This window comes from Amphiura filiformis, chromosome 16 (genome assembly GCF_039555335.1).
Source record: "Amphiura filiformis chromosome 16, Afil_fr2py, whole genome shotgun sequence".
Lineage (NCBI taxonomy): Eukaryota > Metazoa > Echinodermata > Ophiuroidea > Amphilepidida > Amphiuridae > Amphiura > Amphiura filiformis.
This window is the reverse complement of record NC_092643.1, coordinates 36,729,187-36,744,233: the sequence shown is the minus strand read 5'-3', so window position 1 is coordinate 36,744,233 and position 15,047 is coordinate 36,729,187. Positions and strand designations below refer to the sequence as shown.

General features: G+C 38.2%; 1 protein-coding gene across 2 annotated transcripts in view; it reads right to left on the bottom strand.

Annotated features, from left to right (window-relative positions):
• Positions 1 to 585: 585 nt before the first annotated feature.
• Positions 586 to 15,047, bottom strand: part of LOC140135937 (mitochondrial inner membrane m-AAA protease component paraplegin-like) — a 42,748-nt gene continuing 28,286 nt past the window's right edge. For both annotated transcript variants that reach the window (XM_072157633.1, XM_072157632.1), the window contains exons 11-16: positions 12,136 to 12,298; positions 10,157 to 10,467; positions 9,090 to 9,162; positions 7,886 to 8,049; positions 2,032 to 2,109; positions 586 to 865 (exon numbers count right to left, since the gene is read on the bottom strand). In XM_072157633.1, coding sequence (XP_072013734.1) covers positions 668 to 865; positions 2,032 to 2,109; positions 7,886 to 8,049; positions 9,090 to 9,162; positions 10,157 to 10,467; positions 12,136 to 12,298 — 987 coding nt within the window. In that variant the 3' untranslated portion in view covers positions 586 to 667. The remainder of the gene's footprint in view (positions 866 to 2,031; positions 2,110 to 7,885; positions 8,050 to 9,089; positions 9,163 to 10,156; positions 10,468 to 12,135; positions 12,299 to 15,047) is intronic.

Genomic DNA, 15,047 nt, shown 5'->3' with positions numbered 1-15,047 from the left:
TGCAGATGCAGCATAAGACAATTTCATTGACTGACATAATAATGCACGTCAGGTAATGTTCCAATAATCACAACTAGGGCGATGACAGCTTACACAACTGCACTTAGTGCTGAACTACACTGGGTTTCAGAGAAGAATGGTAGCCCTTGCTCAGATTGACACGATCACCCTGTTAAATGAGTGTTCACTTCAAGGGCAATGATCTGCGACGACCAACGATTTGACGCACAATCGGCCAATCAGATTATCGGTCTGTTGTTATGATTGTCAGATAATTGATTCAGCCAATCAGAACCCCACTTCCGTGTTTACGCTCTGCACGCTCTCAAAATGTAAACAAGTGCCGTTCTTCTCTGACAAAAACTTTAGCCAACATCTCCCTAAATCTCATCTCCATGACATAACTACATAAAGTCCTTGCTCTCCTTTTAAATTCCTTGATCTAACTCAAGTCCATAATTGGCTGTTCCAATTGAAAACCACACCCCCACTGTGGAAGACTTTAACTGGATTCTATAAATTTGAATAAAGTTCAGCTAAGATTTCACATAAAACAAGCAGACATTTCCAGCTGGATCAACCAGGTGTAACTGAAATTGAGATGGTAAAATGAAATCTTCCAGAGGGTGTGTGTATTTTAAATAGAATCGCACAATTGCACTGATGTTCACCTATTCATATCCTCATTACCAGTTCTCTTAGGTGGTGGGGTTTCTGTACTATTGCCATTATCTCCTTCAGTCATAGCCCCTATACCAAAGTCATCCAGGTTGATCTGCTTCTTGGCCCCATGTGGAGGTGGTCCTAGTAACGTTTCTACGTCTGCGTAGTTTAGGACTTCTTTTTCCAACAGATTAGAGGCAAGCTGTGGGGAAAAATGCCACACAGTGAATGTAAATATGACACTCATAATGTTTTGATGAAATATGCAAAAAGGGTTGACTAATTATCAAAGAAAATTTCTTGAAACATATCCAGTACTCACATTTTATGGAGCTACGACGTTTCGAGACCCAACTGGTCTGGTCTCTTGATCACGTACGAGTGATTCCAGATCACAGAGGTCGGTATACACAAGAGTCGCATAAGTTTACATGTTCACGTAACCGCCTGAACTCATTTGCATAAGTTTGGAGGTGGGCTGATCGTATTCTGATTCGTCGAACACCTAATTTGCATAGGTTTGGAGGTTTCCATATTTGGGTTTACCTAATTAATTATTAATGACCCGGACGTTGTTTACATCATGGCGTCATTAGAGCTGGTCACCGTCAACATCCGACGAACGAACGTTTGCAGTTTTCTTTTTATTACTGTTATATCGTGAAATACCATATAGCTGACGTGTTAGTCCAATATGATAGGAAAATATTATAACCGATGATCCCATGTTCACATTGGCTAAATAAGCTGTATTTTCGCTGGAAAGGGGCTGGGACGAGTCGGCCATTTTGTTTGCAAAAGGCATGTTCTTCTCCCGCGTTACCCGAAAGTGGCAGCACCAGAACAAATGACGTCATTTCTGGATTTCAGCCGGAACGGTTACGTTCACTGCCGTGCATCAGTATAGGCATCAGCGTATCTAGGTTTTACTAAAGTAAAACATTTTTGTTCCAGATGCACTGTTGGTGTTTCTAGATGATGGAGTGTTTCTAATAGTGCTCTGGATAATGTGGTCATAGGCGTGACTTACATGTAGGTTGAATGTGGCGCCCTCTTCATTGTTCATGACCAACAGTGCATCTGGAATCACTCATACGTTATCAAGAGACCAGACCAGTTGGGTCTCGAAACGTCATAGTTCCATAAAATGTGAGTACTGGATATGTTTCAAGACATTTTCTTTGATAATCTACACAAACTATCCTGATGAATCTCTTCAAGAAGGATTGATTAATATTCATGCATATATAGATAACACTAAGCTTGACAAAAAACCAAACAACCAAACCAACTTAACAAGTAAAAAAAAACCCTACTGCATAGCATCATAAGATATCAGCTTTACCATAACATACACCCAAGACTTACCAATTCTAGTGTTTCTCTATTGTCTTGTAGCAGCTTTTCAGTTCGGCGATATGCTGTGGTGACGAGCTCTCTCACCTCCTGTAAATAATGTGAAAGTTAAAAGATGAGTTAACAACGGAAGTGACAATCAGTGCTGCTTCAACAATTGATCAATTAGCCCAAGTAAGTCTTTTCAATCAAACTTCACAAAAGCATGTATCAGTCACACACACTGTGCTAAGAGCACTTTTTGTAGTTGCAGTGCCCAGCTGTGTGACTTGTTAACTCATCTCTAACCTCATGAATAGCCGCTATAACTGAAGCACAACCCAATCCAAGCATATTATTTACACTTTTTGCACATACACATTCACAGGTCATTAATATCAAGTGTGTACTTGTTCCAATCTCGCACATAAATGACCTGTGTTTGTGTGTCGTGGTCGTGGTCCTATGGGTCATGACTGACCCTTTGTGACCCTGTTGATGATGGTATTCCAGCAGCTTCCGTCTTGAGCCAGACGGTGGGCTGCGACAGAGAAAGGCCTGTTAATTGTTTAACGTGGCTGTGTACTCTAGACATTGTTTCTTTCGCGAAATTGAGTTTTTTTGATATGTTTGTACATTGTTATGTTTTTTATAAATATAAGGAATGAAACTCCAGATTTGTAAACTCCAACTGCAATATTTTAAGGATTTTATTTCACTATTCCACTCGTGTTTGAAATTGAAAAGGAAAGAAAATCTTTGTTGTACCAACAGGATACACGCGCGCAACAACGCATCGCGTTGCGTATCGCGCAATTTGTTAAACGCACAAATACGCGACGCTTATCTGCATGCGCGGCGCATCTTATGGAAAAGCAATGATTTCACAAATACCTAGTGGTCAAATGGCTCCGTTTTAGCTGATAAAATGTGAGTTTTTTCAAGTTCTTTCCCCCGATTTAAATATCAAGTTATGAATGGATTTCGCTCAAACTTCTCAAGGGGCCGTGGATTTACCCGATGTTCATGTAATGTAAGGTAGAAAAGCGAAAACTGCCGCATTCTCCTGTGAGATTCGATGAAAGTGCAAAATGTGACCACTTTAAACTTCAACGGCCATTATTTCAATGTTCATTTTCTCGGTAAAATGACGATTTAGGTACTACGATAACTCAATAAATACAGCATCTATATGTAAGCAAATATGATCATCGTAAGAAGCATGATCGACTCGAGAAACGGTTTTCCCATTTTTTGTCTCGCCTGATAAGGCAGGAGACTATATAATCACTTTTCCGTATGTATGTGTGTATGTGGGGGTGTGTGGGGGTGTGTATGTGACAAATTTGGTTAAAGTTTTGGTTAAAGTTTGCCTTCCGCCTATTTTCTCGGAGACTATGAGTCGCATGTTCCTCAAACTTGGTGGGTGGGTGCATCTTGACCCGAGACAGAACCGGTTTGTATTGGTTAGTGCGTCAAGGTCACTGAGGTCATGTAGGGGTCATCTGAGGTCAAATTAGTAAAAACTGTCGTATGGGCATGAAACTTGGTTGGTACAGTCAACATTTAAAGCCAAATTTTTGGAAGGTTATTTCAAGGTCACCAGGGGTCATCTGAGGTCAAATTAGTAAAAACTGTTGTATGGGCATGAAACTTGGTTGGTACAGTCAACATTTGAAGCCAAATTTTTGGAAGGTCATTTCAAGGTCACCAGGGGTCATCTGAGGTCAAATTAGTAAAAACTGTCGTATGGGCATGAAACTTGGTGGGTACAGTCAACATTTAAAGCCAAATTTTTGGAAGGTCATTTCAAGGTCACCAGGGTCATCTGAGGTCAAATTAGTAAAAACTGTTATACGGGCATGAAACTTGGTGGGTACAGTCAACATTTCAAGCCAATATTTTGGAAGGTCATTTGAAGGTCACCAGGAGTCATCTGAGGTCAAATTAGTAAAAACTGTTGTACGGGCATGAAACTTGGTGGGTACAGTCAACATTTAAAGCCACATTTTTGGAAGGTCATTTCGAGGTCACTAGGGGTCATCTGAGGTCAAATGAGTAAAAATGTTGTCTTGGCATGAACCTTGGTGGGTACGGTCAACATTTAAAGCCCAATTTTTGGAAGGTCATTTCAAGGTCACCAGGGGTCATCTGAGGTCAAATTTAGTACAAACTGCTTTTTTGAGTAGCGGCAAGTGATCGCCAAGTAGCCCAATTGTGCGCCTAAGGCGCGGCGTTGGCATCACTGGCTTATCCTCTTATTCCACTTGAGCATTCTCAAGTACACTTAAAGTTTTTTGGTCTCCTGGTCAATTCAGTTTTAATTTAGGGGTTGTTGTTATGTTGTTATAGCAACAAGCTCAGTTTTTCTGTCCAGTCAGCTGTCACTTTAGTGGTGTGCAGCCATTCAGGTTTCCTGTCTTATTTTTTCATTCCTTTGTTATGTCCATAATTCTCCTAGTGATGCACTTGCAATTGTTCATTCGATCTTGATGGACCAAAAATTCCACCCACCCTCCCAAAAGCTGGAAGGGTGATTCAGTTAACTAAATATGGTTAAAGATACTCCAATAAAATGGTATGTCCAATTATGCTGCTTTATGCTTAAAAAATAGAGGCTTTGTATGGAATTTCTTCAAATCTTGAAGAATATCATTAGTAGATTGTCTCCACTTTCTACTGCGTTTTATAGAAGGGGAATGAATGCTTTGTATGGAGTTTCTTCAAAACCTGAAGAATCTCGTCAGTAGATTGTCTCCACTTTCTACTGCGTTTTTATAGAGGGTGGTGGAGTTTCTTCAAAACCTGAAGAATCTCGTCAGTAGATTGTCTCCACTTTCTACTGCGTTTTTATAGAGGGTGGGGAGTTTCTTGAAACCTGAAGAATCTCGTCAGTAGATTGTCTCCACTTTCTACTGCGTTTTATGGTATTGATTGGTTTTATTGGGCTATTGAATGCTTTGTATGGAGTTTCTTCAAAACCTGAAGAATCTCGTCAGTAGATTGTCTCCACTTTCTACCGCGTTTTATGGTATTGGTTGGTTTTATTGTGCTATTGATTGCTTTGAATGGAGTTTCTTCAAAACCTGAAGAATCTCGTCAGTAGATTGTCTCCACTTTCTACTGCGTTTTATGGTATTGGTTGGTTTTATTGTGCTATTGATTGCTTTGAATGGAGTTTCTTCAAAACCTGAAGAATCTCGTCAGTAGATTGTCTCCACTTTCTACTGCGTTTTTTATAGAGGGTGGGGAGTTTCTTGAAACCTGAAGAATCTCGTCAGTAGATTGTCTCCACTTTCTACTGCGTTTTATGGTATTGATTGGTTTTATTGGGCTATTGAATGCTTTGTATGGAGTTTCTTCAAAACCTGAAGAATCTCGTCAGTAGATTGTCTCCACTTTCTACTGCGTTTTATGGTGTTGGTTTTATTGTGCTATTGATTGCTTTGAATGGAGTTTCTTCAAAACCTGAAGAATCTCGTCAGTAGATTGTCTCCACTTTCTACTGCGTTTTATGGTATTGAATGGTTTTATTGGGCTATTGAAAGCTTTGTATGGAGTTTCTTCAAAACCTGAAGAATCTCGTCAGTAGATTGTCTCCACTTTCTACTGCGTTTTATGGTATTTGTTGGTTTTATTGGGCCATTGATTGCTTTGTATGGAGTTTCTTCAAAACCTGAAGAATCTCGTCAGTAGATTGTCTCCACTTTCTACTGCGTTTTATGGCATTGAATGGGTTTATTGGGCTATTGAAAGCTTTGTAAGGAGTTTCTTCAAAACCTGAAGAATCTCGTAAGTAGATTGTCTCCACTTTCTACTGCGTTTTTATAGAGGGTGGTGGAGTTTCTTCAAAACCTGAAGAATCTCGTCAGTAGATTGTCTCCACTTTCTACTGCGTTTTTTATTGAGGGTGGTGGAGTTTCTTCAAAACCTGAAGAATCTCGTCAGTAGATTGTCTCCACTTTCTACCGCGTTTTATAGTGGGTTGCCTTCATGCTTTCCTCCCTTTTTATACCAGGGTTATAAATGCTTTGTTGCTTATTTGGAGTATCTTTATTTACTTGGTTGTAAATAACGGTGGATTTAATATATTATATATCAGTAAATGGTTTAAGCATTGATGCCAGATCTTGCTGATTACAAAATGTTCGTTTGCTAGTGTTGGCATTGTTTATTCTTTTGGAGATTTCTAATTATTTAATTGCGGTTAAAAATGCTGTTTTCCAATCCAATCCTCTGTTTGATCCAAAGATGTATCTGTTTAAGATATGCTTAAGATTTGCTTAAGATGAAATTGGTTAAATGTGATTCAGAAGTCAACTTTTGTTTGTCCAGCCTGTATGGTTGGCTTGTACACATTTTTCCAATAATTTGTGTGTTTATTGATTTATATGAAGATAATCAATAATTCCAAATGCTTGCTGCAATTAATTATCTCAATGTATATAATTTGTTTAATTGATATGAAATCTGTTATTATCTCAATATAGTCTTAATTTCTATGAGATTGTGAAATTATTATAAATAAGCTTATGTGTATTAAATGGTCCTCATGATCGTGGGGCAATGCGGAGTCTATTCTTTGCGTTGTTGTGCTTTCCTGCTGTCTCGAGACAATCTATTTTTTGGCACATGGAAGCATGCTCTCCAATTTGTGTGTACAACAATCATATCATAGATAAATTTAGTAATGTAAATCTTATATACAACAATTGTATTATTGAAAAGGTTGATGATTTCAAATATCTAGGTGTTAAGTTTGATTATAATATGTCATGGTCCTCTCACATTGATTATTTATCTAAAAATGTTTCAAAAAGAATTGGTATTATTAGGCGTTGTAGACATTTTCTTCCACATCACACTCTTGTTATGTTATCAAATGCTCTCGTAACCCCAAATTTTGATTATGCTAGTTCAGTGTGGTGTAACTTTTCTCTTGAATATCAAAGAAAGCTTCAGGTTTTACAAAATAGTTTAGCTAGAACGATTCTATTTGCTGATATTAGGACGCCAGTAATAGACATGTTAAACTCACTAGGGTGGATCAAACTAAGTGACAGATGGAAAAATCATATGCTTATTCTTACATTTAAATGTTTAAGAAATCTTAGTCCTTCATATTTATCATCTCAGTTTGAATTTGTTCATAATACTCATTCTCATGTAACCAGAAATCATTCGTCTAATACATTGATTGTTCCAAAATACAACACTAATTCTGGATTACGTACCTTTCACGTCAGAGCTGCTCATATTTGGAACAGTTTATCACCAATGATTCGAACTGATATGGAAAATATGTCTTTGAGACAATTCAAAACAAATGTTCTCATTTCATGTTAAAATGTGTATAGTCTATGAATTCATAATTGTGATTGCATTTTTTGTATATCTTATATTGTATCACTTTTGTGTACTATTATTATATTATGATATGTTTTGTATTGACTGAGGGCCTGCTTGGAAAGCAGTGCTGGTCACTGAAGTTGTTACCCTCAATAAAGAAAGAATAAACTAAACTAACTATATTCATAACCTCATGAATAGCCGCTATAACTGAAGCACAACCCAATCCAAGCATATTATTTACACTTTTCGCACACACGCATTCGCAGTTCAATAACATCTCATTATTCACCGCAAAGTGCGTACTTGTTCCAATCTCGCACATAAACGACCCATATTTTTGTATGGTTTCTTATTGCGCAAACAAGTGCATGTAATCACCGCAAGTACGCCAGCGTACTTGTGCATCACATTAATGCTAAATAACACAGTGAACTGAAATGCATCTCGTATTGTCTTACGCCCTGCTAGGGTGAAGCATATAGGCTGCCAGTGTCCTGTGAAATCACCAAATTTGAATAAGTGAAACTTTATTTACCTGATCGATAATCTGTTGTAAACTTTGACTGTACGGTCTCTTGCCCGACTCCCTTCCGCCAGTATTTGGAAATGACACTAGACCTACTCGGTCACTACCCATTCCATATGTTTGGATCTGGGCATATGCCATCTTAGTCACACGATTCAGGTCATCTTGGGCACCTATGAGAAATGAACACATGATTCAAATCATGAATTTAATTTAGTGACTTAAACTTGCAACAGGATGAATAATTGGTGTTTAATTAGGCTACCACATATGTCTTAAATGTATGATTTAATAATCTTCAACAAATCTTCAAGTCTTTCTACATCTTTGTATAGGAGACAACCGTTGACGATTCCACACTTTTACAGTAGCGTAAACACAAATACCAGGTAAAGGAAGTATGCATACACATGTGTGCACAAATAAAATTTGTCATGCCTGGGAACTTGTGTATGTATACATGTTGAATTCGATATTTTGGAGGAAGCGGCTAAACATTACCCTTTTATTCTGTAGATTCATTGTTGATTTCAATGTAACCTCACTAAGCTTCTTGTAATGTGGAGTGGCAATGACTAACTGACATTCCTCATGAAATAATCATGTGAACTTGTCTTTAGATTATTTTTGTTGTTTAAAGGGATTCAATCATGATACAGTGGTTCATCAGAAATTAACAATGATGCACCTACAGCATATTTTTATAGCACTTGGGCAGCTAAAGCTGCCCTCGCGATATAAAATAAGCAGAAGCATGGGTGCAGAGTTGTTAATTTCTGATGAACCATTGAGTAACATGATGTAACAAGAGTTGCTCTTTTTTCATACCTCACTTGGCATAAAACCATTCAAGCTTTAATCCCAGGTAGGGGTGCACTTAAATCCTGTGGCCCATATGCACAAAAGAGTTAGACCGGGTCTAAAGTTAGACCTGGTCTAAGTGGAATTTAGTCCCAGGAGAAAAGAAATTTTCCTTTACATTTGCGTAAGTTATTTTGTATTATTTTTAAACTTTGCATTTAAATCTTTAGAATTTGTTAGCTACTCTAGGAAGGAAATAAGAGTAAAGGACCATTCCTGATGGAACTAAATTCCACTTAGACCAGGTCTAACTTTAGATCCGGTCTAACTCTTTTGGGCATACGGACCTGTGAATCCAGTAAATTAACAGACTCCTGTGATTTATTTTTTACTTCATGAAATATTTTCCTACCTGTTGTTACTCTATTAAAGATAATAGCTTCAGCTGCCCTGCCTCCTAGAGCCATACACATACGATCCAATAACTGAAATATATTACGAAGAAACAAAAACAAAAAATTGCTAAAATTTGCAGCAAAAATTGATGATATTTCTGACCTGTTTGCCCTGATTACCATGTTATAAAAGATTGAAAAAGTTTATGAAAAAATATAAAACTTTGTTTCTCCTCATGCTGAGAAATGGACGATATTTCAACTGGCTAATCACGGAACTCCACTTCCATATTTGCTGACTCGAAATGTGACATGATCTGGTCCATGGAGGCTAAAGCAGGCATTTTTGAAAATTTTGCCTTATTGTATAGCTTGTAAACTAATTAGCATCATCATTCACAGACACAGCTCTATACAAGCGCACAACCTTAATCAGCCTACTACATGTAGATTAACCAACACAGCCAGGATCAGCTCCCCGATTTACATACAGGTAGATTGGGACAATTGGCAGCAAGTTCCTTGTCAATTTAAGCTAACTAAATTTCCATGAGAACAGAATTATGACACTGAGGGGCTCACCACACACCAGAGTCTGGTAAATTACTGGCAGTGTTGCCAAAACTTCTCAGTGCCAAGGTGGGGTGAATTGGCTCGCCAGGCTGCGGTGAATTACTCTGAAGTAGCCCAATTTTTAAGATTCCAAAAAAAAAGTGCCCAATACCTGATATTTAGGTAGCATTACCTGAATTTAGAATGTAAATCTGCTTAATGGGAAGTTATTGACCAATCAATAAATGGTCACAAAACTTACTGTTATTGCAATTTGGAGCTTCAGAGACTTACAACCTTCAGAATTCTGCTAAATTAAAGTCAAATTACTGCCACAACCTGACTCTTGCAAAGTAGCCCAATTTTAGGCAAGCAGAGGCACAGTATTTTGAGTAGCGGCAAGTGATCGGCAAGTAGCCCAATTGTGTGTCTAAGGCACGGCATTGGCATCACTGCTTACCGGTTGAGCTAACTGGACTGCTCTGGATTAAGTCTAGGGGAGATTATCCAACAATTCTGTTTTCAAGCTTACCTGTTCTTTGGAGTACAACTTCAAATCTTGTGGTAGATATTGAGCAAAGCCCAGTGTAGCATTAGTCCTAGCAATTATAGAAATCTTCATGAGCATATCTGTATGTTCCAGCAGCCATCCGGTCAATGCGTGTCCCGATTCGTGATACGCCACCACGTTACGTTCTTCTTTTGATACCACTCTGTTAGCTTTAGCCGCACCTGCTATCACACGCTCTACAGCATACTCAAAATCCGGACCAGTAATGGATTTTCGTTTCTCTCGAGCTGCATACAGCGCGGCTTCGTTGCATATATTAGCTATGTCAGCACCTAACAAGTGAAATAAAAAACATAGCAATATTGTCATATATTAATACGCGATTAATTGAAATATACACTGAAATATATACATGGCATGGTGCGCTATGCACGCAGGTTAGCACAACGCCGCGATTGAGAATGATTTTTATTATTGGAAATGTAAATTGGAAATCTCTCTTGAATATGATGGCGTGCGAAGGATATCAGCCTCTTCAATTGTCCGACCGCAATGTTGTTAAAATTACAAAGTCACTGAGATGATATCAGGTCCCCCACTGTAAAAATTTGACCAGCCAAATTTGCACGCTACAGAGTCTGAAAAATAAGATCTCGCGAATCAGGCTTGTAGCAAGGCATATGAAACTGGGGTGCCCAACGATTGTGGATTCAGCGTCCATAGCGTAGCGCTTGGGGGACACAGTGGGGTGTCTGAGGGGGGATGTGCCCCCCTCAGAAGTAAGAAACTTTGGCAAAATGAAGACCTAATTGAAGCGATTTGGTGGGCCATTTTGGCACTATTAGTGTGTAAAATTTTAGTTTGAAAAAGCCGAACATTTGTGAAATGAGCAGTCCATGAAGCCTTTTGTGGACAAGTTTAAATTATTGTGTTACACATAAATTGACAAATATCAAAATCAGAAGCGAAAATGGGCACTTGTTTATCCAGTATGCGGGTGTGCCCCGAGAAGTAAGAAACTTTTGCAAAATGAAGACCTAATTGAAGAGATTCGGTGGACCATTTTGGCACTGTTAGTGTGAAACATTTTTGTGGACATGTTTTCCCTATTATTGTAGGCCTATAAATTGTGTTAAACATAGGGCCTAAATTGGCAAATATCGAAAGCAGAAGCGAAAATGGCTGGCCACTTATTTATCCACTATGCAGGGGGTGTCTGTTTGTTGCAATTTTGCAAAATGAACGTCCAATTGAAGCCATTTGGTGCATCATTTTTACACTATTTAAATCATTCCTTCAAAAAATAAAAGGGAGCCCGAACTCAATTTGCAAAATGTCACACAGGTCCACTTTATAAAAACTTGAGACTTGCAATTAAAAACATGGATCGATGTGAGCACTGAGTCCGTCCAAGCCTCGAAATAAGCAGATCTGGGCCAGGAGCCACACATTTAGAAAAGCAGCTCTCCTGGTCCTGTGATTATCGAGTGAACCAGGAGCCATTTTTAAAAAGCTAGGAGTCATTTAAATCTTAATTGTACACGTTAAATACAAAAACCGATTTAACTAACAGGCTCTATTTGAAGAAAAAAAAAATCTAAAGCCTGGTTGACATAATTTTGGTGTGGACCAGGAGCCAAACTGTTATGACCATTGGGTAAATGGCTCCGGGTTGCCTGCTTAAATATTTCGAGGCTTAAGTCCGTCTTAATAATGACTTGACTTTGGTGACAAAATGTGACAGGCCCTGCATGTCGGGCCAGCAGTAATTTTCACATGCTTTTGTGCCGAGGACACGCCTTCAAGCAATGCCTAAAATAATCACAGGCCTATATAAAGTCACTCTCCCAACTTACAATTGATAAAATATAAACAAACTGCATCATTTATCATTTATGGACATTAATAACAACAATAACATCAGGAGTAACATAACTCTGACTGATGGAGTATTGCGCTTTTTCTCTTTTTGCACCAGTTCCTTCAGGGTTTGTCCTTACCACTCATGCCTGGACTAAGCTGTGCTAATCTGGTGGAATAATCCAGTGGTTTCTTCTCTAGTTTCAACTTATCTAAGTGCACTTCATATATTTCCTGTCTCTCGGCTAAGGTGGGTAGGTCTATTGTAATATGACGATCAAATCGGCCAGGTCTCAGCAGAGCCTATTGAGAAGAGAGAAGACAAGATTTATTTAATGAAGGACATCAAGAACTGTACAGTGCATAGTGTGTTATTTTTGAAGGTGTTCCTATTTTTGTGGCATATTTCAAAACAGCATATTGAAAAGCCTGCGAAAATAATTTTGGTACATGAGGATTGAGGTCAAATAAATTTGACTAATCTGAAAATAAATCACAAACTGTGTGGAACAGAAAAACCTTGAACAAATTAATAATGCAAAAACATCCTGCTGTATAGTATCATTGAAACCAAGTACACAGAAATATATGTGACCTGCATATTTGTGTGCATTCACAAAATTCACTAAGAACAGTTTGATATAGTGGATAAAGCCTTTGCCATTAAAGCATGAGGACCATAAGTTAATAGCCAGTGGTGGGAGATATTAAGGTGTCCATTAGTGCATTTGAGTTGCATGAAAGATGGACTGGATAACAAAGACCTCACAGCCTAGGGTGATAGCTAACCACCTGTCAATTTGGATGGGCCGTTTGCTCCTGGAACAGGCCAAATGAATAGTTCTGTGAACTAAAAACAAGACCAGAATAATAAATAAGGCTATAGCAATTAGCTATTCGCTACTTGCATGGTTCCGCCATTATACACTACTAGCGGGTACCCGCGCTTTGCGCGGGCCCCCGCTAGATGAGTAAATGGGAGCGGTTAGTAAACGGAAGCGGTTAGTATAAACGATGGAAATGGTAATCATGGCAATTGGTATCGCTTTTAACAGCTCAATTATTACGCGGTTAGTGATGCATGGTAGGCCTACCAGGCCAGGCCTACCATTTTTTGCCTCTACTTTGCAAACGACTTCCTTAGCATAAAATCTGTTGCGTAATTTTTGTACCAAACACCCTTTTTACTTATTTTTTCTTTGTCTTTCCCTTTTTTCTTTCAGTTTCTCTCTCTCTCTCTTTCCTGCGTTCCATTCTCTTTCTTTTTCCTGCTTTTTTCTTTCAGTTTCTCTCTCTCTCTTTCCTGCGTTCCATTCTCTTTCTTTTTCCTGCTTGTTCACTTTCTTTCTCTCTCTCCTTTCTTTCTTTCTTTCTTTCTGTCTGTCTATTTTTTCTTTGTCTTTCCTTTTCTTTCTTTTCGTTTGTCTCTCTCTTTCTCTTTCTTGCTTTCCCGATGTTTCTCTTTCTTTCTTGTCTTCTTTCTTTCTTTCTTTCTTTCTTTCTTTCTTTCTTTCTTTCTTTCTTTCTTTCTTTCTTTCTTTCTTTCTTTCTTTCTTTCTTTCTTTCTTTCTTTCTTTCTTTCTTTCTTTCTTTCTTTCTTTCTTTCTTTCTTTCTTTCTTTCTTTCTTTTTCTTTCTTTCTTTCTGTCTTTCCCTCTTTCTTTCCCTCTTTCCTTCCCCATTTTACTTATTTTTCTTTGTCTTTCCCTTTTTTCTTTCAGTTTCTCTCTTTTTCCTTCTATTTCTCTCTTTCTTTTTCTTGCTTGTTCACTTTCTTTCTCTCTCTTCTTTCTTTCTTTCTTTCTTTCTGTCTGTCTTTTTTTCTTTGTCTTTCCCTTTCTTTCTTTTCGTTTCTCTCTCCCTTTCTCTTTCTTGCTCTCCCGTTGTTTCTCTTTCTTTGTTTCTATCCCTTTTTTCTTCCCTCTTTCCTTCAAGTTCCCCTTTTTACTTATTTTTTCTTTCTTTTTCCCTTTTTTCTTTCAGTTTTCTCTCTCTCGCTTTCATGCGTTCCATTTCGCTTTCTTTTTCTTGCTTGTTCACTTTCTTTCTCTCTCTCTTCTTTCTTTCTGTCTGTCTATTTTTTTCTTTGTCTTTTCCTATCTTTCTTTGTTTCTCTCTCCCTTTCTCTTTCTTGCTTTCCCGTTGTTTCTTTCTTTCCCTCTTTCATCAAATAGGCCTATAGCAACATTTGGTTTCAAGAAGGTTGAGTTACATAGGCGTTAAATTCGGTGATGGGGTGGGGATACCCCCCAATATTTTGATAAGGTCAATGGTCCGTACAATCACCCCCAAGTTGACACATGTATGTCAGTATGATAGATGTGGGTTTCTGACCAAATTAACTTCATTTTTTGGCCAAACTAAAAAGTGCCAATTTTTGCGGTCTTCGTGCGCATTTGTTCCACTTTTGCACAATATAATTCACCAGTAGGCCTAATTAGCTTGCCATAAATTATTCTGTCGCCAAGATGTTAGATTCACTGTAGGCCTATTGCAAAAATTGATTTAAACGAACCCATCCCCCATGTCAAAAGAAATCTACGCCATTGGTAATGTTACCAAAAGATGACGGATTCACTTATGCCTACTACATACGAAATGTTTTCATCCCTTCCCCCAATGTCAAAAAGAAATCTCGCCATTGTTGAGATATTTAGCGGTTGCGGTTACCATGCTAATGATGCTCCACCCTCCCCGTCGAAATTCATCACATGACAAACGAATAAACTCAAATTACTTTCCAATAGGCCTACCTTGAATTTAAAATCTTCGGAAAGTCATACAAAAGAAGTTTCCGAAGGCGAAAGTCATCAATCATCATAAACGAATGTAGTTGATAGCGGTTGTGGTTACCATGCTATTAATAATGCCCACTCTCCATCGAAAGTCACCACAAACGGATAAACTTCACTTTCAAAATATTAGATCTCTTTTTTTCCCCGAAAATCATCTGTGTAGCGGTTACAGTACTTGCAAACGGTTATACAATTTTACAAAGCAATACGAAATGCTGAGCAGTGTTTTTGTCTTGAACATGCGCGTATAGTATGTAC